This window comes from Atractosteus spatula, chromosome 16 (genome assembly GCF_055471065.1).
Source record: "Atractosteus spatula isolate fAtrSpa1 chromosome 16, fAtrSpa1.hap1, whole genome shotgun sequence".
NCBI lineage: Eukaryota > Metazoa > Chordata > Actinopteri > Semionotiformes > Lepisosteidae > Atractosteus > Atractosteus spatula.
In genome coordinates this window covers 15,931,657-15,953,372 of record NC_142721.1, presented here as the reverse complement: position 1 = coordinate 15,953,372, position 21,716 = coordinate 15,931,657, and the positions used below count along the sequence as shown (strand labels likewise).

Here is a 21,716-nt window from a genome sequence, read left to right as displayed (position 1 = left end):
TTCTAAAAACGTTCCAAATCCCCCAACCGACACCAAACCACGAAGGGCACATTATCTTAAACGAGCTGTCAGCGGGGGCCCCCTCCGCCCTCTTTAAATAGCTGCAACTCGTAAAAATAAACCGGCTTCTGCAGAGATGTGACCTGAATAAGTAAGGTTAGCGTAAGGCCGCCACCCCGCGGCCGCCCGGGGAACTGCAGGCGGCTTGAGCGGGGCGGGAGAACTCGACAGGTGGCGCGCTCGACGTCTCCACCGCGTTTCCCAAACCCATCGAGCCGGAGGCAGGACTGCCCCCCCCCCCCCCCCACACCCCACCGCCGTGAGCGAGCCGGCACGATGGAGCAGCAGGGCTACACGAGGATAGTCAAACTCCAGATCCTGATCCACAGCTGTCTGATCCTGGTAAGCAACTTCGCAGCGCTGGCTGGAAACTTTGCTGGAGTGTGCGTGCGCTCCTGACACGTTTTAGATTTGTTATTATCGTAGTAAATACTCGGGTAAATACTGTAGTAAAACTCGGGGACGGCGGATCTTCTGCGCTCTCACGTCTGGTTGTATCAGATGGGTGACGTGATGCGTTTCTTTTCTAAACAAGCCGTCGTGCTAAGTTATAACCGGTGCTTTCTTGCAGCCGGGGTTTCTAGAGCAAGCGTGCAGTAGGTCGGGGGTGACCTATTAAAACATCAAGCGGTTTCTCCCGTAATGAGCAAGCCCTCACTTCTCCCACGAAAGCGAACCTCTCGCAGAGCAGGTCAGGAGGGACGGGGTGTCCGAGGAGCAGGCTGTTCCTCACGCAAGCACAGAGGAAAGGAATTCAGTTCGTGAAGAACAGTCAGGCTGCATTCAAATGCTTTCATGTTGTATCAGGAAGCTAGTGCTGTATCTCACAGGAGTGTCATATTTAGTCAGTTTACGAGTGTAGTGTGTGTGTGTGTATATATATATACGAAATGGAACAAGTAATTATAATAAAAACTTTATTTTATATAGCGCCTTTAAAGGCGGCTTCTCAAAGCGCTTTACAGAATGACAACAACAATAAAAAAATGCAGAAGATGTGTACGATGAGAACTCACAGTGAGAGGAGACCGTGGCTGGCGGTACTGAATACAGCAGGAGCAGAGGGGTGAAGAGCGGAGCCAGTTCAGTAAAGGCTCTTCGACAGAAGAAGGTTTGAGTCTGGATCTGAAGGAGTTTAGAGAAGGAGACTCTCTGATATCCTCGGGGAGAGTGATCCAGAGCTTGGGGGCGCAGCAGGAGAAGCCCCGTCACCCCTAGAGTGTAGAGGGGCTTGGGGGACAGACAGGAGACCAGAATTAGAGGAGCGAAGGCTGAGAGGTGGGGAGTAGGGCGATAAGAGCTCAGACAGGTAAAGGTTTATTCCCTGCTGAAAAGAGAAGAAAAGAAACACAACCTTTCAGGTGTCACACCTGAAGAAGGCTCCACAGCCAAAACATTGTTTCTTTTCAGAAGAAACAAACCTTTACCCCTTCCTTTGCAGCCTGCGCCTGCTGACGCAGCCCCCTACTCGAACTACTGTAGATCCGAAACGGCAGTTTTGTGCTCAATAACGGCGAGCAGGAAGGGGGGTTTACTGGGGAGGTTCAGGAAGGAGGTGTAAATGTCACCGAAGGCGAGAATCAGGAGCTGACTCTGCCCCTCTGGGCCGTGTCTGCAGTTACTGGGGCTGGCGGTTCTGGTGCTGGTCGTGTGGACCGGCAGGGATGGGAGATTTGGCGCCTTGCAGGACGGCGGCCCAGCAGGCAGCAGATACAGTGCGTTCCGCCATGCGGGTAAGTGGAGCCGCTGTCGTTGAGTGTGAAGTCAGTGCACGCAGGGACTGCACGTCTCTCGCACGTCTCCTAGGCCGTGTCCCAGTTGTCAACCTAAGCTCTTCCTCCAGGCCTGCGCTTCTGTGACTTCACGCACAAGTGTGCACGTGAAGTGCACGAGGATTCGAGGAGCAGCGATATAAACAGGGTCACAGGACCCCCTCAGCTCACAATGCTGTCTGTTGTCGCTGCTTCTTTTCCAGCGGCTAAGTGCATGGAGGCAGGTCATTTTTAGAAGAATTTGTCATTCTCCCCTCCCAGTTTGATGAAATCGAATGTCATCTCGCCTGCCCCTGCACAAAAGTAGTGACACATCGTGTTCGTTCACGTTGAGCTACTTGACTCAAAACGGGCGCAGTAAACTAAGGAAAGCTTGGCGATACGGCTCTCTGTTTATTCAAAGCTTTGTACTACTTAATACAATTCATCACGTCTGTCCCAGCACAAAAATGACAGGACGAGGAACACAACACGATCATTCACAGTAAACTAAATACGGTAAACTTGGCAAAACCTCACAACGTTATACTGTTAAATACGTGTGCTATTCAATATTCCGTGTACAAAATACACTGCAGGTAAACGGAGGTTCATCAGTCAAAAGGAGGTGACAAAATAAAAGCTTTATGTGAAAACTTCATACCTAGAATACATGCAGTATGAATCTAATGTAACCTGAAGACGTTTTGCTTTTACATGAAATATTATGAGTTTTAAAACTGTAACAAAGTTCAGTTTGACTAATTCTTGAACATTGTATTCTCCATGGCAACTTCCCTCCGCTGTGATAGGCCAGAACAGGCCTTAACCCCAGGCCCGGGAGCTAGGGTCCTGCTCGCGGGGCGTCCACTGCCGCCCCCGTGTGGCGACCGGCGTTACTGCAGGAGGCGCCGTACCAGTTCTGTCAGCTCTGCGCTCACACCCAAGGATTATAACTCCTTCAACCCCCCCGCGTTTGCTTCTGAGAGGGCGCTAATTCGAGCTGCGCAAAGACAAAAGGGCGGCGAGAAACTCCGTGGATGGAGGCGGCAGCGGGTTGATCTTCCCGACTTTCCCCTCTTCTGGCACACGCCGAGACCCCCCCCTTACGAGCGGCCGCTGACGGCGCGGCAGAGCGAGAGGGCAGGCCGGCCCTGATAAGCCCGCACCGCTGTCAGCTGTCAGCCTGCGGTGTCCTGGCAGAGGCGGTGCTGACTGGCGCCCCCGCAGATAGCGGCCATACAGGAACCCACAGCCCCCTGACGGGGGGACTCCGGCCGGTGACAGACACGCGGGCGGAGGACGAGACACCATTTTAGGCTCCCCGCTGCAGCCCTGACCTCCCGAGATAACACCGGGAGCGGCTCAGATACCAACTGAACATTTCACTCAGGTTTCCCTCCAGGAAACTCCCTGACAGCTTTGCCCCGGGCTGAGGAAACATCCGTTTCTGTATCACTCCATAGCAGCACAGGCAAAGGCAGAGGTGACACGCTCGAGATGCACACATCGACGGGGTCTGGATGTTTGCTGCCAGACCATGTGTCAAGAAGGGTGTTGCTCCCAGACCACGAACAGGAGAACCGTCTGTCGAGACTGGGAGACACCCTCTCCGGGAAGCTGCTGATGCAGCACCTGTCCAGAAACAATTCCAGACCAGCAAGCCTGCGTGCCAGTTGCCGGAAAGCGATAATTAGAGCTCATCCTAATGATGCACGTACATGCACGTAGGATTCTAAGGTACATAAGGTTTGTGTGTAATCTGGGGTGTACAGTTATTCAGGTTATTTGTCGTATGCACAAGTATGCACAAGTGCAATGAAACGCTTATTAAAAAAACGTGATCCAGCGTCCACAAGCGCTTGTCGGTCATAAGGAATTGCTGAAAGGGCAGACTGGATACTGACAGCCCACAGTACAAAGCAAAGACATACAGTCGAGGAGCATTCTCTGGCGTCATGTTGATGACGTATTGGTCGCCCACTTGTGAAAAAGATCTCACTGCTGTGGGGTAATTCAGAGAAAGGCAACCTTATACGTTCTGGGGCCACGAGAATGTCCTGAGCTAACAGGTAGAAGGAACAGAGACTCTGCAGTCCCTGAGCAGGCTGTATTGTACGTTGCCGCCCCCGTGTGGTGGTACCTTGAATTGCACTGCCCTTTACTGTAACCCCACTGCATCACCGTCTCTCACTCCGCAGTGCTGTGTGTGGGGTCGCCTCTGGGGGCTCTGCTCTTGGCAGTGGCGGCGCTGTGCTCTCTGGGAGTGTACAGGGAATCGGAGGGGCTGCTGGGAATGGTGAGTACCCTGATGTGACACGTTTTGGCTTATAATCACGAAGGGCAATGAGCGTGTTCTCCGTTCTGCAGTTCTCCGACTCGCCACCAGATGGAGGTGTTGGATTGTTTCAGTCCTTTTTTTCCCCAATGAGGTTTTTTTTTGTTTGCAATGTGGCCATGTTTCGAAATGTTTGACTTTAACGACGTTTTCAGTGGTTCACGAGATAAACAGAGGCTTTACAGAGACGAGGAAGACGAGACGGAAGGAGGCAGGGGGGATCATCTCTTTCACAACATTGGCGAGTGCAGTGCCGTGGTCTGTGGCGATGGATGGAACATATCAATCATTTATAGGGTGGGAGGCGCTGCTTCTCAGCCACTCACTCCTTGATTATTTGCAGTCACCACCCTCCCTTCCTCCTCATCTCCAGGATAAATCACTCCCTGCCAGCCAGCCCTCTCAGGATGAGTCATGGTCTGTCTCCAGGGAAGTGAGCAGGAGCTCCTCAGCTCCATCCTGCCTCCACACTCTGTACTGTGCAGGCCTGGCTGGGAGGCTCCTACTCCGCAGCCAGCTGCAATCCATTGCGGGTTTTACCATCTTCCAGCCCCTGCGCCAGCTAGTGCTAATGAGGCTGAAGCCCCAGATATTTCACCTGCTTGTCAACACAGGGCTGTTGTGCTCAGACTGTTGCTGTGCAATATCTGTCCCTCTGTTGCCTCTAGACTGGCAGTAATGGCAGCAGAAGCACCACAGGAGGCTGTAACCACAGGGATGTAGTGTCTATGGGAGATAAGTGTAAAAGGTGTGATTGGTATATAAACCTCCTGCAGTCGCGTCTGGGGCAGCTGCTTGTCAAGCCAGCAGGAGCCGATAAGGGGGGACCCTCATTCCTACCGGGGGACCCCCGGTGTCAAGAGAGGGAGGTGGTTTCACAGGGAGGCTGAGCTGTCAGGGCAGAGAGTGGAGGAAGGAGCTGATTTTTCTAACACCTGTTGAAGTGTGTGTGCGCGTGCGCGTGCGTGTGCGCGTGCGTGTGCGTGTGTGTGGAGACCCAGCCTCGCAGGGTTAGCGCTGACACGCCTCTCTCCTGTCCGCGCTCAGGGGGTGCTGTGTCTCGGGGTGCTGTTCTGCGGCTCGGCGCAGGGGGCGGCGTGGAGACAGGCACAGGGTACGGAGGTGAGTGCCCAGGGAGCAGACCCCTGCAGTCCGTGTTCTTCTCCCTCTCTCTCCGTCCGCTCACGAAGCCGCGTGGAAACCTCTCGCTGTGCTCTGGGCCATGCTGGGATCTGTTAGATCTCATCGCCCCCAAGCAGTGGAAGTAAGGCGCCAGCAGGGGGCACCACTGGGACTTTCACCTGCTTTGGGGATCAGTGTGTTACCCCTGGGGGTCTCCCTCTTCCTCTCGCCAGGCGGACACGCAGAGCCCTGCTGCCGGAGATGCAAAACTCCCCCTGTCGTCTCCGCACTAGAGCGAGGTAGTTGTGCTTCGCCTCCTGTGGCGCTCAGTCAGACGACGGCAGCTCTGTGTCCTTGTCGCCTCCTCGCCCGCGGCGGGCAGGAAACCAGCGCGCTCCTCTCTGAGTGTTTCTGAGGAGGAGGTCGTAAGGAGCTGGGCTGCAGCTCGATTCCTGAGGAGCCTCGCTAGACAGCTCTCCTGATTGATGGGCCTCTGTGGAGCACAGCTAATGCAGCAACGTGCCTGTCTCCCTTCTAAATCATTCCCTCCTCCCTCCCCCCTCCTGTCTTTCCCCTTTTCCTGGCCTCTGTGAATGTCGGGCCCTGTTCTGTTTGCACATTCTGAGCAGCACCGGGCCACAGACTGGCCTTCTGAGCAGCACCTGGCCACAGACTGGCCTTCTGAGCAGCACCGGGCCGCAGACCCGTGTTCTGAGCAGCACCGGGCCACAGACTGGCCTTCTGAGCAGCACCGGGCCACAGACTCATGTTCTGAGCAGCACCGGGCCGCAGACCAATGTTCTGAGCAACACCAGGCCGCAGACCCGTGTTCTGAGCAGCACCGGGCCGCAGACTGGCCTTCTGAGCAGCACCGGGCCACAAACCCATGTTCTGAGCAGCACCAGGCCGCAGACTGGCCTTCTGAGCAGCACCGGGCCGCAGACCCGTGTTCTGAGCAGCACCAGGCCGCAGACTGGCCTTCTGAGCAGCACCGGGCCGCAGACTGGCCTTCTGAGCAGCACCGACCCGCAGACCTGTGTTCTGAGCAGCACCGGGCCGCAGACTGGCCTTCTGAGCAGCACTGGGCCGCAGACCTGTGTTCGGAGCAGCACCAGGCCGCAGACTGGCCTTCTGAGCAGCACCGGGCCGCAGACCTGTGTTCTGAGCAGCACCGGGCCGCAGACCTGTGTTCTGAGCAGCACTGGCCCACAGACCCGTGTTCTGAGCAGCACCGGGCCGCAGACTGGCCTTCTGAGCAGCACCGGGCCACAGACCCATGTTCTGAGCAGCACCAGGCCGCAGACTGGCCTTCTGAGCAGCACCGGGCCGCAGACCCGTGTTCTGAGCAGCACCGGGCCGCAGACGGGCCTTCTCGCCCAGCAGGATCACTCCCATGAAGCCCTGGCTGCTTCGCGCCATCAAAGTGTGAGACAGCTCTGTGTCAAACCAGCTGTTGTCCCAGCAGATGCAGGCAGGACCGAACTCCAGGACACACCGGTGGGCTGTTCTATTCCCGTCTCCTGCACACCGACTTTAAACCTCTGAATCGTTTGTTTTGTTCATAAGAAGGAAGGCAAAGAAAATCTGGGAAATCCTCACCTTTGGACAATCCTTTGGGTCCATCTCCATCGGTCGACTTCTGAACTTCTGTCTGGAGTCTGGGCCTGTCCTGCAGGGCTGTGGAAAACAGCGCATTCAGAGCTTCAGTCTTTGCTGTCTCTTTGGCTGCTCTTCTGGTTTTCACTTGCCCATGAATGAGCAGTGTTTCAGAGCAGCCGCTGTAGCCTGCCTGGTAGTTAGTAGGTAATTGATCCCAAGACCTCGTCCAGCTGTCTCTTGGAAGAAGCCAGGCTATTGGCCTCAACAACAAGGCTGGGCAGCTTGTCCCAGACTCCCAGAGCTCCTGGTGTACGGAACTGCTTCCTGTTCTCGGTTTTTAATGCACTTTCTCGTGGTTTTCACTTTCACAAGCGCACGTGCTCGTGGCCTGGCCCCTCTTACTGCCTGCGGTCGCCCTGCCCTGCTCTGCTTTCTGAAGATGTGGAAACGAGTCTTGCTGTTTTGCAGTGGCCGTGCCCTGCCGTGCTGTCCCTCTTTCTGGGGCGCGCCCCTAATGACCCCCCGTAAGGGCGTGGACAGATTGGCCCTGCGGCAGGGACCCCTGCCCCTTGTCGGGCCCCTGTGATCCACCCTGCTTTAACTACAAAAGAACTAATGGAAAAATAACTGTACAGTGAAGACTGTATTCTCTCTGCTTCCTTTATTGGTGTTAGGTGGTTGTTTAACAGCAAGAGCAACAGTTCTCGGGTTGAGTCAATCAATGCACGAAACTATTGAAAATACAAAAGCTTTTAATGCCCTGCCGTGCTGTCCCTCTTTCTGGGGCGCGCCCCTAATGACCCCCCGTAAGGGCGTGGACAGATTGGCCCTGCGGCAGGGACCCCTGCCCCCTGTCGGGCCCCTGTGATCCAGCTCTGATCTCTCTCCATCTCTCCGCGCTGCAGGTGGAGTCGGCTGCCAAGGACATCTATGACCGACTGTGTCATGACTTCGCTGTGAACCAGACTGCCCAGGTCGAGGCACACCTGACTGCCATCCACTCTGCGGTGATCAGATAGCTGTTTGCCTCTCTCCCTCTCTCCCTGTCTGCCTCTCTCCCTGCCTGTCTGTCTGCCTAGCTGGCAGCATGGTTTGTGTCCGTCTGTCTCCTCATATGTCTCCCTGCCTGTCTCCCTCTCTCCCTGCCTGTCTGTCTGCCTAGCTGGCAGCATGGTTTGTGTCTGTCTGCTGTCCTCTCTCTTGTCACTGCTGCTGTCCTCTCTCTCTCCTCGTGTCCGTGTGGTTTGTGCCTTCAGTCTCTGCAGGCAGCTCACCACCTGGGGACTGTTCCCAGCAGAGCGCCTTTCTCTCTCCTGCAGACTTTCCCCCCATTCTACCATAGACGTTCCCGTCCAAAATCAAGAGCTTAAAAAAGGACAGTTTATCGCAGCCCTTAAAAGCAGTTTTTTTAAGTGCGTCTGGGACAAAGATCCCAGAGCCATCCGAGACCACCCTATGTGCATGAGGGTGATCCTGAGCTGTCCTGGTTTTACAGTTTTCCTGCTGTGGCAGAGACCTTCCCACCCTGCACGGCCAGAGACTGGAGGAGGTCACGTGCTCAGCTGACATGCGAGCGCACAAAGAGGTACGGACATACTGTACAGCACCTACATACCGTACATACATGCATATATAGAGTACATATATACAGCTCATACATGCATACATTCAGCACATACCTGTATATACAGTATACAGCACATACAGTACATGTATACGTACATATGTACAGCACAAACATGCATACACACAGCCATACATACATGCATACATACAGCACATACACTATGTACAGCACAAACATGCATACATACAGCACAAACATGCATACATACAGCCATACATACATGCATACATACAGCACATACACTATGTACAGCACAAACATGCATACATACAGCACAAACATGCATACATACAGCCATACATACATGCATACATACAGCACATACATGTATATGTATAGCACAAACATGCATACAAACAGCCATACATACAGCCATACTTACATGCATACATACAGCACATACATGTATATGTACAGCACATACATACATTCATGCATAAGGAAAAAGCAGATGAATATCAGTTGCCAAAAGAAGGTGCTGTGATTGGAGGTGAATGGGACTGCAGATCCGGGAAGAGAAAAACCTTCCTTATTCAGACGTGGGGAATCACCTTTCCCATATCTGTTCACTTCCAAAGCACAGAGCGGAGGACCCAGCCCTGACACAGTCAGGATAGCAGAGACTCCCGGGCCCAGAAGTCCTCCTGTCTGGGAAGAGCCTCCCACACCAGACCAAGCGTTCTTGCATTCTCTGGAGAGCGCCGGAGCTTACAGGCTCCCGATACCACAAATCACCCACTGGGCATTTTATTACCACTCCCTGGCCTCCGCTTGGCACATCTCAATTAGCCTGGTAATCAATGAGCCATCTCAGAATAGTAACTAGAAATTCCACATTTAAACAGAGGGCGATGCTTAAACAGTGTCCATTGATTTTGGGGGAATAGATAGGAGCCCCCCTTGCTTTCCCTCTCTCACCCATGCCCTGGTCCCCTTGTGGCCCTCAAATCCTTCCTGCCCCACCCAGCTCTTTGCTCCTTCCCGGCCTCTTCATCTCCGGTCTCCTCTTGCGCGATCTCTGAGGACCGATCCCACTGCTCTCCGATACCGCAGAAGAGCTGCTGTCAGCTGGAAGCGCTTCTCCGAGGTGGATACCTATTGGCTCGTAAATGGATCTGCCCCCCCCCCCAGGGGGTGGGGGAGCACGAGAGTGTTGATTGCTCTTCCAGTCAGCGCTGCCCACCGGGACAACCTCCTGGTTGTAATGGAAGAAATAACGGGTCAGGAGAGGAAAAGGGGGACAGAGTCGGGCAGTCAGTGTTTCCACAATGCTTTAGGTAACCTATCAGGGCTTCCTGATTCCCGTCTACCAGAGGGAGCCATTAGGCCATCATGTCATGTCATTTGCCAAACTGCTTTATACCACGCAGTGTCGCAGATCCTACCCGGCAAGCAACCAGCGCAAGGCAGGGTACACCCTGGAAGGGACGCCAGTCCATCGCAGGGCAAGTGCAAGCCAATCATAGATGGGGACAGTTTGGAGGCCACGGTAAAGGCCGAGGGGGGGAAATTTGGCCCGGACACCGGGATAACTCCCTACTATTATCGGGAAACGCCCGGGGATCTTTAAAGACCACTAGAGTCAGGACCTCGGGTGTACCTGCCATTATAGCGGGGCATTAGGACCCACACAGACCGCAGAGTGGGCGCCCCCTGCTGGTCCATTAGGCCATCGGTTCTGATTAATTAAGCTCCCAGTAGCCGAATGTGCTAAAAACCTTCCTCTCGGCTGACATCTCTCTTATCTTCTGGTCCACCAGGTGCTCCAGGTCTCTTTCATGTGTCAGTGGCTAATGCCTTGAACAGGAGGGGACAGGACAGGTCCAGCTGAGTAGGATCTCCTCCACAGGGCCTCGAACCTGAGGGATAAAAGCAGGGATCCCCAGTCCTGGTTCTGAAGGGCTGCAGGATGTCTAGGTCTCCAGGTCTCCTCTACGGGGCAGCAGCTGAAGAGCTGGTCCAGTTAATTAGCTGATCCAGGTCGTTCTGAGCCGAGCTGCCCTGAACCCCTGGGGACACAGCAGTCCCCCCAGGACCCGGACTGGGCACCCCTGATTCCGCCTGTCAGTCAACTTGTGTCTGCTGAGGTCCAAGCACCAGGAGCCGTTGAAGGACAGTAGAGTCCTGATTATCTGATCTAAACGGGACCGATAGTATGTCGGATAATGTGGAAACTGAATAGACACAGATGAATGGAAGTGCAGTATAAGTAGGAAATCTGGTTTATTAATCTACTGTAGATCAGAGCTTTCTCTTGAAGGATCGGACCTGTGATGGGCACGCCCTTATCCCCTTGCTGCGTGAACCACAAGAACAGAGCTTCACTGACCTTTCCCTTTAATTTCTTCAGCATTTTCCCCTGTCCCTCAGTCCTTCAGCTGAGCGCCACTTTTCTGTCTCGTTTCTCGTTTTGTCGTGTTTCTCAAATAAAATGATATATACGAGTGCAAACGAGCGAGCGAGGCTACGTCAATGGCAGGATTTGATGCACTGAGCATGGGACTGGGCAAAACATTATGCGTGCGCACGCGTACGGTACATAGCACGTATGTATACACAGTAGCATGCTGATTGCTGTGTCAGATGACTTGAGACTGTACCGCACGTTCTTCTGGGTCTCCTCGATCAGGCGTCCTAACAAAAGGCACTGCTCTGCCTTGTCCTCTCACCCCCCCAGGACTGCTTGCTTGCGATCGGACACTTCCTGCACAAACACCTGGAGGTCTGCTGGACGCTGATCCTGGCCGCGGCCACAGTCTCAGTGAGTGTCCCCCTCCCACTCTAGGCCCCCACTGCACGCCCCAGTTGCCCGATTCAGGTCTTTCAAGGTGCTGTTCCTTGCAAAGTGTTATCACTGCTGATGTCAGTAAGCGGTAGTTCACACATCGGGCTGCACAAACAAAATCCAGCACCAGCTCCTGACCTCCAGACAAGGCTATTCAGCTAGATAGGAAGCAGACAGCTGGGCAGTGGGGGTGCTGTGTCTGTGTCTCTGTTGACCTTTGTGTTTGTAAGCCTGCCCTCCCAGATGGAAATCGGTGAAGCTGCCTCTCATGGTGAGAAAAAGCACTATTCATTCATTCTGCACTATTATACAACTGAGGAAGAGGGCTGCAGATTGAGTAGATACAAAGCAGATGAGAACGGAAAAAGACTCTGCTGAAGGAAAGTGGCGAGCCCTGAGAAACGCAACCCAGGGCAACGGGATGTTCAGCCGTGAGCACGGAAATAAAGGGTTTCCTCTGAGAGTGACAGAGGGACGCCCTGCCCACGTGACGCTGGAGCAACCTTCTCCTCCTCTCCGTCAGGCCCTCGCGCGTCTGCTGTTGGATTTCCTCGTACGCTGGGCGTACGGGCTCGTCTGTCTTCAGCTGCTCCCCCGCTCCCCCCTGAGGACCCACCCATAGAGCAGTGTGGGCGCCTGCCGCGGGTCTCGTGAGCGTGGCGCTCATCGATAACTCTGCGAGGGCAGCCACTGCCCCGGTGGGCCACCAGCCCCACCACGCCTGCCGCCTCTTGGGCAGTCTGTCACGGGAGCCGGTCCTGACTCCCGGGAGATGCGTAGTAAAGACGGTATAATCAGGAAGGGGCTGGAGAAGAGGGAAGACACACCGAGGGTCAGGACGCGATGACAGACAGGGGGGCGGTGACGGCAGTGGTCCGGTGCTCGGGGGGCGGTGGGGGGGCGTAGCGAGCGAGTCCGGGAGGAAGTCCAACAAGGGGAATCGGGGCTCAGTCCAGGGTCCAGGTACCGGGAGATCCATCCAGACAAACACGGGGAACAGGGATCCAAGAACCGAGAAGGTTAAAAACCATAACGGAGCCAGGCGCTCCGAGTCCTGGACTCAGACGGTCAGGACGCTGGGGAAAAGGCCTTGCTTCTCCTGAGCCCGGTGGACAGGCAGGTCTTCAGACGTCCAATATTGAGCCCAGAAGAGCGGAGAATAGCACAGTAGAAAAGGTAACGAGACACAGGTGTGGGAACTTAAAATAACCGGATACAAAAGGGTAGGAGCGCCCTCTAGAGGAGGGAAGATGATCGTGACACAGTCATGAGTCACTGGATGAGGCATCTTGGCCACACATGGCTGCAGACGCAGCCCAGACGAGGAGCCGTGAAGCCAGGACCCTCCTGGCAGGGTGGCCAGTATCCTGGAAGGCCGGCCGACAGTGGCAGTGGCCCCATGTTGACTGTTAAAGGGGAACCGCAGTCCCAGTTTCTCAGACCAGTGATTCAGTCTCAGTAACATAATCAATTCATTGACTTTTTAGAAAAGAAAATGGCACATTTCAAACGAAGCATAAAACCGGGAACTTTGTGAAAGCACTGTAAATGTCCAGACTCCCTCGCATCTGAGTTCATGATGTGAGGCGGGCCTTCCTGCTCACTAGTCCCTGTAATGTACTGTGATGGACGAGCGAATCAGTACAGGTCGTGCAGCAGACATTTCACCTCAGAAATGTCCCAGCGTGATCTGCATGCAGAGTGAACAATTAAGTAGTATTTGTCAACAAAACCATCTTGAACTCGAGAGCGATATTTCTATGGGATTAAAAGAGATGTGTTCACAAGCCTGCTGGTTAACAGCATAATAGGGCCGCTTCACCTCACCTGAAGTTTTGTTGCCTCGTTCTGAAAGGCACTGCGCATACCTGGAAGTTTGGTTTATTTTGTGATGTAAATGGAAGGTTGTAGATGTGTTAATTGTGGTTTGAAATGCGCTTACCCATACTGTTTCTTTCTAACCCCAAAATACAAACCATAGCGTGGGAGTTCCTCTTTAGAGTGACTAAGCTACAGATGCCTGATGTTGTTACTGCCTCAAATTCTTTCAGCGCGTTTTCCTTTCCTTTCCAGCTCAGCGGCCTGTTCCTGACCTCCTCCCTCTATTTCTCCGTGAGACTGGCCGAATCTTGGAACAGGAAGGGGAAATATACGCTGGCAGGGTGTACGGGCAGCATGTGAATCACTGTGTGCACACACCACACCCACATGCCACACACGCATGAAGAGACAGCCGCACACACACATGCCACATGCACACAGGTGCACACTCGCACGCGCACACTCGCACGCGCACACATGCACGAAGACACTCGCACGCTCTTGCACGCACACATGCCACGTGCACACAAATGCACACTTGCACGCGCACCCGCACACGCACGAAGACACGCGCGCGCACTTGCACGCACACATGCCACACGCACACAAAGACGCACGCGCTCCACACACGCATGAAGATGTGTGCGCCCGCACAAACACACACACCACACCACGTGCACGAAGACTCACGCACACAAACCACACAGGCATGTACCCTTACTCCCGCAGAGCTGCCTCTGACCGGCAGCCCTTCCTGAGAACTGGAGAGAAAGTCCTGCCTCTGTCCCAGCTCTCCCCACTGGGGTGTCACTGTGAACAGTGAACACTAGGACACAATGTTAGGACACAATGTTAGGACCCAGAATAAGGGGAGCCCTGGTTTAGTTGTCAAATATATAACTATTCCATCATGGGCAAATGAATCGACGGTATGTCAGATTAAAGCTTACTGGACCACTTGACACTTCTTGTACAGCTCTAAGGCAACAAAGATTTCACAGCCCACTTTGTGCTACTAGTTGGGTTTTGCGAAATCTAGCATGAAGTTGAGGTCACAATGAAGAATTCAGATAATCAAAGGTGTGTTTCACATGTTTAACAATCGATTCACGGTGCCTGGCCGTGACTGTGATCGAAGCACCTTGCTGGGTAACGGTTAGCGCTGTTTCGCTGACTTTGAAGACAGGAGGTTTGGTTACTTAATTCCCCACCCTTCTATAGCGCTGTCCTGGACACCCCACTCAGAGCGCTTTACAGGTCACGGGGATCCCCTCCACCCCCACCAGTGTGCAGCCCCCCCTGGATGATGCTCCAGTCCTTTCACACACACCAGCTCTCAGTGGGGAGGAGAGCAGAGTGATGAAGCCAGTTCAGAGAGGGGGGTTATTAGGAGGCCATGACTGGTAAAGCCCAGGGGGAAATTTGGCCTGGACGCTGGGGTAACACCCCTACTCTTCTCGAGAGACACCCTGGGATTTTTAATGACCACAGAGAGTCAGGACGTCAGTTTTACGTCTCATCTGAAGGATGGCGCCTTTTTACAGTAGAGTGTCCCCGTCACTATACTGGGGCATTAGGACCCACACAGACCACAGGGTGAGCGCCCCCTACTGGCCCCACTAACATCTCTCCCAGCAGCAACCTCAGCTTTCCCAGGAGTCTCCCATCCAGGTACTGACCAGGCTCACACTGCTGAGCTCCAGTGGGGCTGCCAGCGGGGTGCTGAAGGGCAATGACACTTTCAGCCATCAATCGAGTTCCACTTGTTTGCCCAAATGGAGCAGGGAGTCTGGGACGAGCTCCCCAGCCAGGTGCTTGAAGCCGATACCCCGGACTTATTCAAGAAATGACAGGACGATATTGCTGGATGACTTAACTAGTGCAGGCCGGACGGACAGAATTGCCTCTTTGTGTCGTAAGCGCTCTTCTGTTCTCGTGCAAGGGCAAATAAATGAGAGTTTTTTGTCTAGATTCACTGGTAACCCAGTTCTCCAGCAGAGTTGTTTCTTTTCCAAGGCCTGTATCTCTCTCTCCTTCTCTTTCTCTTTTTCCATCTCCAGTCAGCTGACTCACTCCTCCTTTTGAAACACAGTCCCCATCCTGCGCCAGAGCTACAGGGTGGTGTCAGCATGTTGCAGCAGTAATATACTGATTCCTCCAATGGCTGGCCTAATTACTCTTCTGTGTCAGATTGGCTTGCATCAGCAAGGCAGGCCAGTGTGGACTACAACATGCTAAGTGTGTGTCCCGGCCCCACAGGCCAGCTGAGAGTTTTACAAACACTGATACTCTTAGCCTCCCTCCTTCTCCAGCTCTTATAATTTGGCAGAGGGTCTGTTTTGTGTTTAGTCTCATGCATGATAATGATGTCTAAGGAATCACTGGACTGTTGGAGCCATTTCTATATCACGCAGGGAAAGATGCAGAGACGTTCCACCAGGTGCACTGGAAAAATTCAGACGGGAGCAATTACATTAGAGCAGTTACAAACGAGGGGAAGCCATTTGGCTAATGATATGTAGTCTGGTCAGCGGTCCGCGGTTAATTGATTTGAACATCTCATCCAGCGGTTTCCTGAGAGAATCCAAGATATTGGCTTCAGTCGCGTGGCCGGGCAGCTTGTTCCACACTCCCACCACCCTTTGTGCAAAGACGTGCCTCTTGTTCTCCGTTTTCAAGGGATGCTGCGGCCCCAGTTTCTCAGAAAGGTTATTCAATCTTGGAAACAAACAGATTAGTTGACGGTTTCGAAAAAAAATGGACAAATTCTGACCGAAGCACAAAATCGTGAACTTTGCGAAAGTACTGTAAGTGGCCGTGTTGTCGCCACGAGAATTGCGACATGAGGCGGCCCTTCCTGCTCACTAGTCCCCGTCATGACTGATGAACTGTGATGTACGAGTGAATAAGTGCAGGTTGTGCAGCAGACATTTCACTGCAGAGATGTTCCAACATGATCTGCAGGCGGAGTTCGCAAGTACATAGTATCGTCAAAACCATCTCAAAGTCGAGAGCAATGTTTCTATTGAGTTAAAACAGATGGACTCACAAGCCTGCTGGTTTACAGTGTAATAATGTTGCATCACCTCACTGGACATTCTGTTGCCTCACTCTGAATCACAGAACATGGCGCTGCGCACACCAGGAAATGTCATGTATTTTGTGATGTCAATTGGAGGTTTGCAAGATACTGTGTACATTTTACTTTGTTAATGAGCCCTTCTCTTAGTGTCCTTTATTCAGGCAGTGGTATCTTATTTTACTTTGTGCTGTCCACAGCTGAGCTCAATGTTCTGACCTACCGTAGGTCTTATCAGTGCATTGTAGATGATTATCTCCTGATTTACATTCTACATTTAACTATACTGTGTATTGCAGCCTAACACTCTGTTTGCTTTAATAAAAACAGTTCTAATGAAAGATATAGCCTACATTGCTGTGTGGGAGCTTTCAACATCTTAGACACAATCAGCTTCAATACTTTAATATGGGGTGGGGCGGTGGCTCTGCGCCTGTGGCTGGAGGGTTGCCGGTTCAAATCCCGCAGCCAGCAGAGAAATCATACTCTGTTGGGCCCCTGAGCAAGGCCCTTCACCCCAACTGCTCCAGGGGCGCTGTACAATGGCTGACCCTGCGCCCTGACCCCCAGCTTCTCTACCTGTCTGTGTGTCTCATGGAGAGGAAGCTGGGGTCTGCGAAAAGATAATTCCTAATGCAAGAAATTGTAAAGGGTTAATAAAGTGATGTTATTATTATAATTACTTTACTCTGGGTCTCCACTAGAGGTTTCTGTTTTTATTCCATTTATACTGTCATTTAGGAGTCTGTAAATCACCTGAATCCGATTCTGCAAACTCCTGCTCACAGACGCTCCAGGTAAACTGCAGCAGTTAAGCAGCCGACATGAAGTGTGGTTGTAGCCAATAATCCATCACGCTCACCATCAGATCTAATTGGCCGGTTGTCAGGGCAACCTCCTCATTGACACGGTCCCTCTCTACACCTCTCGAGAACCGAGAGGCCACCTCATGTACCAGTACAGAGCTCACAAAACACAATAACCCCCCAGGAGCAAAGTCACCGTAGAATAGTTTCTGCATTGAGAAGAGGCAGAGCTCTGTGAGAGAACAGTGAAAACGGCCTGTCTTTTCTCACACTGATGCACTTTCTGTGCTGATTGTGTGACACTTGTGTGACAGATGCGCTGAACTCCAGTCCCGCGCAGGGAGAGTGTTAATCTGGTGCTCCAAGCCTGAAGGTCCAGGAGAACTATGCCCAGGGGAGGACCGGTTACTTGTTTGTTTTTCCTGGGTTCTGCCCTTTTTTAAAATGAAAAGCGTGCCTATCGCAGGCCTACAGTCTTGTACGTGTTCAGGATTTCCGATCTGATATCCCGAAAACGTTATCGCAGCCACGGAGCGGTGCACATGAAAATAAAGATGCGTTTGATAAACTCGCGGTCGTGGCTTGTTTGCTGCAGCTCGTCTCAGTATTGGAGGGGGGGGGGGGAATTTACCGGCGCTGCGGTCGGCAGGCGGCGCTATTGAGCCTCTGGCGCTTGAGCGAAGCGGGGGGGCTGTAACAAAGAGTTATTAATCTCTCCCGTTGGTGGGCAGTCTCTCTGCCTCTCCTCCCCCCTTGCGCGGAGTGGGAGCAGAGTTAGGGTGTTGTCTTGTTCGCCTCCTCGGCTCGTCTCGCCAGCCCGCTGCCAGCGCTCTCTCGCCCAGACAGGAGTCAGGGAGCCTCTCCGATAAGCCGGACACACCGCCCCGACCCGGAGCCGCTTATCTTCGGCACAGCAGGCGCAGCGCAGCCCGCACCACCTCCGTCTCTCTCTGGTCGGCTTCTGAGCAGCGCAGCGCGACAGCCATGGGAGTGGAAGGGTGCACCAAGTGTATCAAATACGTCCTGTTTTTCTTCAATTTCATCTTCTGGGTGAGTGTGTTTATGCGGGCGCTTTTCCTCGCTGCCTTGAATTCCCCCTCCTCCTTGTGTTTATTTTAACGTTTCGCTTCAGCGCTTACAGACCCGGCTGTTATCACTTGCCGAGTTTGTGTTTTATCGCGCACGGGTGGGTAGGAGTGTGGCCGCCGCGCCGTGTCCGTGCGGGGATGGGGTCGCCGGGGGCTGGAGATGATGGGGGGGGTTGTTGCGGGAGAGCGCGGCTGGGGCACAGGCGTCGGCAGGCAGGCGTGTCGGGGGGGGGGAAGCTGAGATCTTCCAGCCCCGTCCGGACCACCTCCCGAGCCGCTGAGAGGGACGCACACCCCCTGATCCCCCGTGCGCCCAGGCTGGCCGCCCCGGCTGCCGTAACGGTTCCGGAGAGGCGCACTTGTGGAGCCGTGCTCCTCGGGTAACGGTCCGGCCCAGACGGCGTGGCTTGGGGGGGGAGGGTAGCCTTTGCGGACGGGTTCCCCCGCATTTCCTCGGCCCGCTCTGGAAGGGAAGTCGCTGGAGAAGGGGGACGGTGTTTTCCCAAACCCCCCCCCACCCCCGGCCGCCGGGGTCTGGGACAGACAGCCGGGGTGCTCCGGGTTTATTCTGCGCTCGTCGGAGGCGCTGATCCCGGCGCCGAGAGTAACGGATCGGTCCATAAGTGCCGGGGTCGGTGCCGGCCCTCGGCGAGCCGGTTCTGTGTTTGAAATCGGGTCTCGGGTCGAAAATAAACGACCGAGCCGGGAGCGGGTGGCGGGTGAAAACTTCGAAGACGCGGGATGAAGAGAGAGAGAGAGAAATCGGGTTTCAGCCTTCAGCGACTCTCGGCGTCTTCAACTTTTTTTTTTTAGCCCCACCTAGAATGGGAAGCTGGACGGGGTTGTGGAAAATATGAATCAGTCTGTGGGGGGGAAACGGAACTAGACGAATGAGTGATCGTGGTCTGCAGCTCGCCGCTCCTTGTTGGCCATTTGCAAAATGTATTTCCTCTTTGTTTGGGGGGAGAAAGGGGGGGATTGGGGGTACTCTTCAACCTCCGGCTTGTACAGGGCGCCCCGGTGTCCCGTTATTTCGGTCTGCGAGGGTCAGACCCCTCCTGACTGCTGCTGACACCTGCTTGTTAGTTGTGTTGCCTCGGCTTGAGGCGAATTCAGCTGTGTAACGGCGTCTCAGTACGGGGGGGAGAAAGCTGCTTCTTCCTCGAAACATTCTTTCAGATTCATCCGAGTTTCAGGCCGGAAAATATCTTGTCATCTGCACTCTGCCTAGAGGCGGACGGCGGACATATCCAGCCTTTTATCAACCTGCACTGAAATCTCATAGCTCATAGCGGAATGAGGTGTCTGATGTTTAGGGAAATGTTTAAACTTTTTTGAACATCTTTAAAGGGCTGCCGGTGAGAGGAGGGGGTTTCGGTCCGTTTGGACTCACGGCGCTGTATTGTAAACCACCGCGCCCGCACGGAAGCTGTGGCCGGGGCGCTTCGAGTGAGGCGGGAAGGCGGTCGGGAAACCTCTGCCCGTCGCTGGTTTCTAAACCGTATCGCTCAGCGGAGTGTCCAGGAAAGCGCTGTATCAGTGCAAAGAATTATGATTAAAAACAACCCCCCCCCCCCACACACACACCAGCTCTCAGTGGGGAGGAGAGCAGAGTGATGGAGCCAGTTCAGAGATGGGGGTTATTAGGAGGCCATGACTGGTAAAGGCCAGGGGGAAATTTGGCCAGGACACTGAGGTAACACCCCTACTCTTCTCGAGAGACGCCCTGGGATTTTTAATGACCACAGAGAGTCAGGGCCTCAGTTTTATGTCTCATCCGAAGGACGATATTTATTTAGGGTAGACAGAGGGCCGGGTTAGATCAAGGCCTGGCAGTCTCAGCTGTTTTCTGGGGGAAACGCTGATGTCCACTGCCAAGAGATCCAGATTGCCTGCTAACTGTTTGCGCATGTAGGCGTACAACGCCTTCCCTGATGCGTCATCGTCGCGAGGTGCTGTACAGGAAAATCATCAAAAACCCTGTCGGAAGGACCACTTTTTGGGGGGTTTTGGAAAGAGGGGTGAGAGGAAAAGAGGATTGAGCTCTTGTGATGTTGCGCTTCTTCAGGCTGGGGTGTGGGCTGGGGGTTTCCTCAGGTTCACCCCATGTGTGGACAGAGGCCACTGGCCCTGAAGGTGAAAACCCCAGGGGTGCTCTTGGTGGTGGTGGTGGTGGGGGGGGGGGACCCCGGGGATTCTCTACCAAGAGCGGGATGCGGTTCGTCGTGAAGGCGATTTGGTGGCGATGGCTGGGGTGCATGCTGGGAAGGCACCCCCCGAGCGCCGCGTTTCCTGGAGCCCACAGGATGGGCCCGCACCTCATCTCTCTCGCTCGCGCAGTGAGAACGCGACGGCAGGGAATCCCCCCCACAGCTATTTCAGTAACTGCGTGAAATCACCCCCCCACCCCACCCTTTCTGCGTTCGTACTGCAAAACACAAGCGCGGGGTTTTACAGTACAGCTGGGACCTGGAGAATTAAATTCCCAAACGGCCCTGACACCTGCTGTTCGTTTGTGCCAGACTTGGCTGAATGGCGGTTTTGGCCAGAGACCCAGGTGTGGGCACTGTCGCCCCCCCCCAGCCCTCGGGGGCCGGGGGAGAGCTACTGAAGCAGGGGCAGTGAGGGGGGAGTTTCAGGGCGAGCACAGTAAAGATATGAGCGTTTCGAAAACGGCCTGGGTTCAGGTGCGGGCTCGGACGTGCTGTGCCTCAGCACCTCGCCCTGCAGCTCAGCTGCTGTTGGCCCCCGGGGGGGGCGTGACGGCGCCGCCCTGTGGCGGAACGGTAGGTTGCAGTCGCTCGGTCACCTGCCCGACCGCGACGGGCCGTCGTCGTTTCTCTGTGACCCGCTGTTGGTCCGGTATCCATTTCGGAGGGGGAAAGGTGTGGACTGTTGGCTCTGAAGGTTGTTTTGGTGCTGACACGGTCCTGGTAAAACCCCTCCTGCTTGGCCAGAGCCAGCCCATTCCCTAGAGGACCCAGTTCATCCCCGCCGCCGCTGGACAGTGGAGTGGAGGTGGTTGCCAAGGGTTTGTCATCCAACGTTTGCTTAGCAACCAGTGCGACACGAGCCACCGGGGCAGGATGAGTCACGTCGGGGGCGCGGAGCGGTTGTGGGACGGCCAGCCAGGGGCGGCACCGCAGCCCGTAGCCGAAACGGGTGTTGCAGAAGTGCGGGGTGCTGGAGTTGGGCGCCGTGGACCGTGGCGCTCCGCAGAGCTGCAGGAATGAGCTCCAGTGTGGCGCCCGGCTGGGCAGAGATAAGGGGGGGGGGGTGACCTCTGTGCCCCTTGACAGGGCGATGGTCACTGGCCCATCTTTTCACATCTCTACGGGCCACGGTCAGTTCGGTTTGTTTTTATATAGCGCCTTTCACAACAAGGTTGCCCCAAGGCGCTTAACGGTGCGAGTGACCAGACATGTTGTCAGTACAGAGCAGAGAAGACCGGAAGACAATGGAGGAGAGGAACCAAAACTCCTCAGTAAGGAGGAAAAAAACCTCTGGGGGTCCAAGGTCAACTGGCTGCCCAACCCCTCTGGGCATGCTAACATTATACAATTAAAAAAAGGAATAAATGAATAAGGGAATTAATCCATCCATCATGTCTTCTGTATGTCAGTACTCCATGCAGATCTCT

The 21,716-nt window shown here is 54.2% G+C and overlaps 2 protein-coding genes across 3 annotated transcripts in view; both read left to right on the top strand.

Annotated features, from left to right (window-relative positions):
* Positions 1-251: 251 nt before the first annotated feature.
* Positions 252-16,523, top strand: LOC148819661 (tetraspanin-32-like). Of its 2 annotated transcripts, XM_088934687.1 has the most exons (8): positions 252-402; positions 1,679-1,793; positions 4,013-4,110; positions 5,197-5,271; positions 7,776-7,877; positions 8,366-8,455; positions 11,175-11,258; positions 13,356-15,070. In XM_088934687.1, the coding sequence occupies exons 1-8, from the start codon at positions 337-339 to the stop codon at positions 13,461-13,463; spliced, it is 738 nt and encodes a 245-aa protein (XP_088790813.1). In that variant the 5' UTR covers positions 252-336; the 3' UTR covers positions 13,464-15,070. The 2 variants fall into 2 exon arrangements, with proteins under 2 accessions (XP_088790813.1, XP_088790812.1); XM_088934686.1 differs by lacking the exon at positions 5,197-5,271 and having other exon boundaries at positions 13,356-16,523.
* Positions 16,524-17,672: 1,149 nt separating this feature from the next.
* The window catches only part of LOC148819660 (CD81 protein-like), a 36,689-nt gene continuing 32,645 nt past the window's right edge, over positions 17,673-21,716 (top strand). Inside the window, exon 1 of the mRNA XM_088935113.1 lies at positions 17,673-18,038. Coding sequence (XP_088791239.1) covers positions 17,973-18,038 — 66 coding nt within the window. The 5' untranslated portion in view covers positions 17,673-17,972. The remainder of the gene's footprint in view (positions 18,039-21,716) is intronic.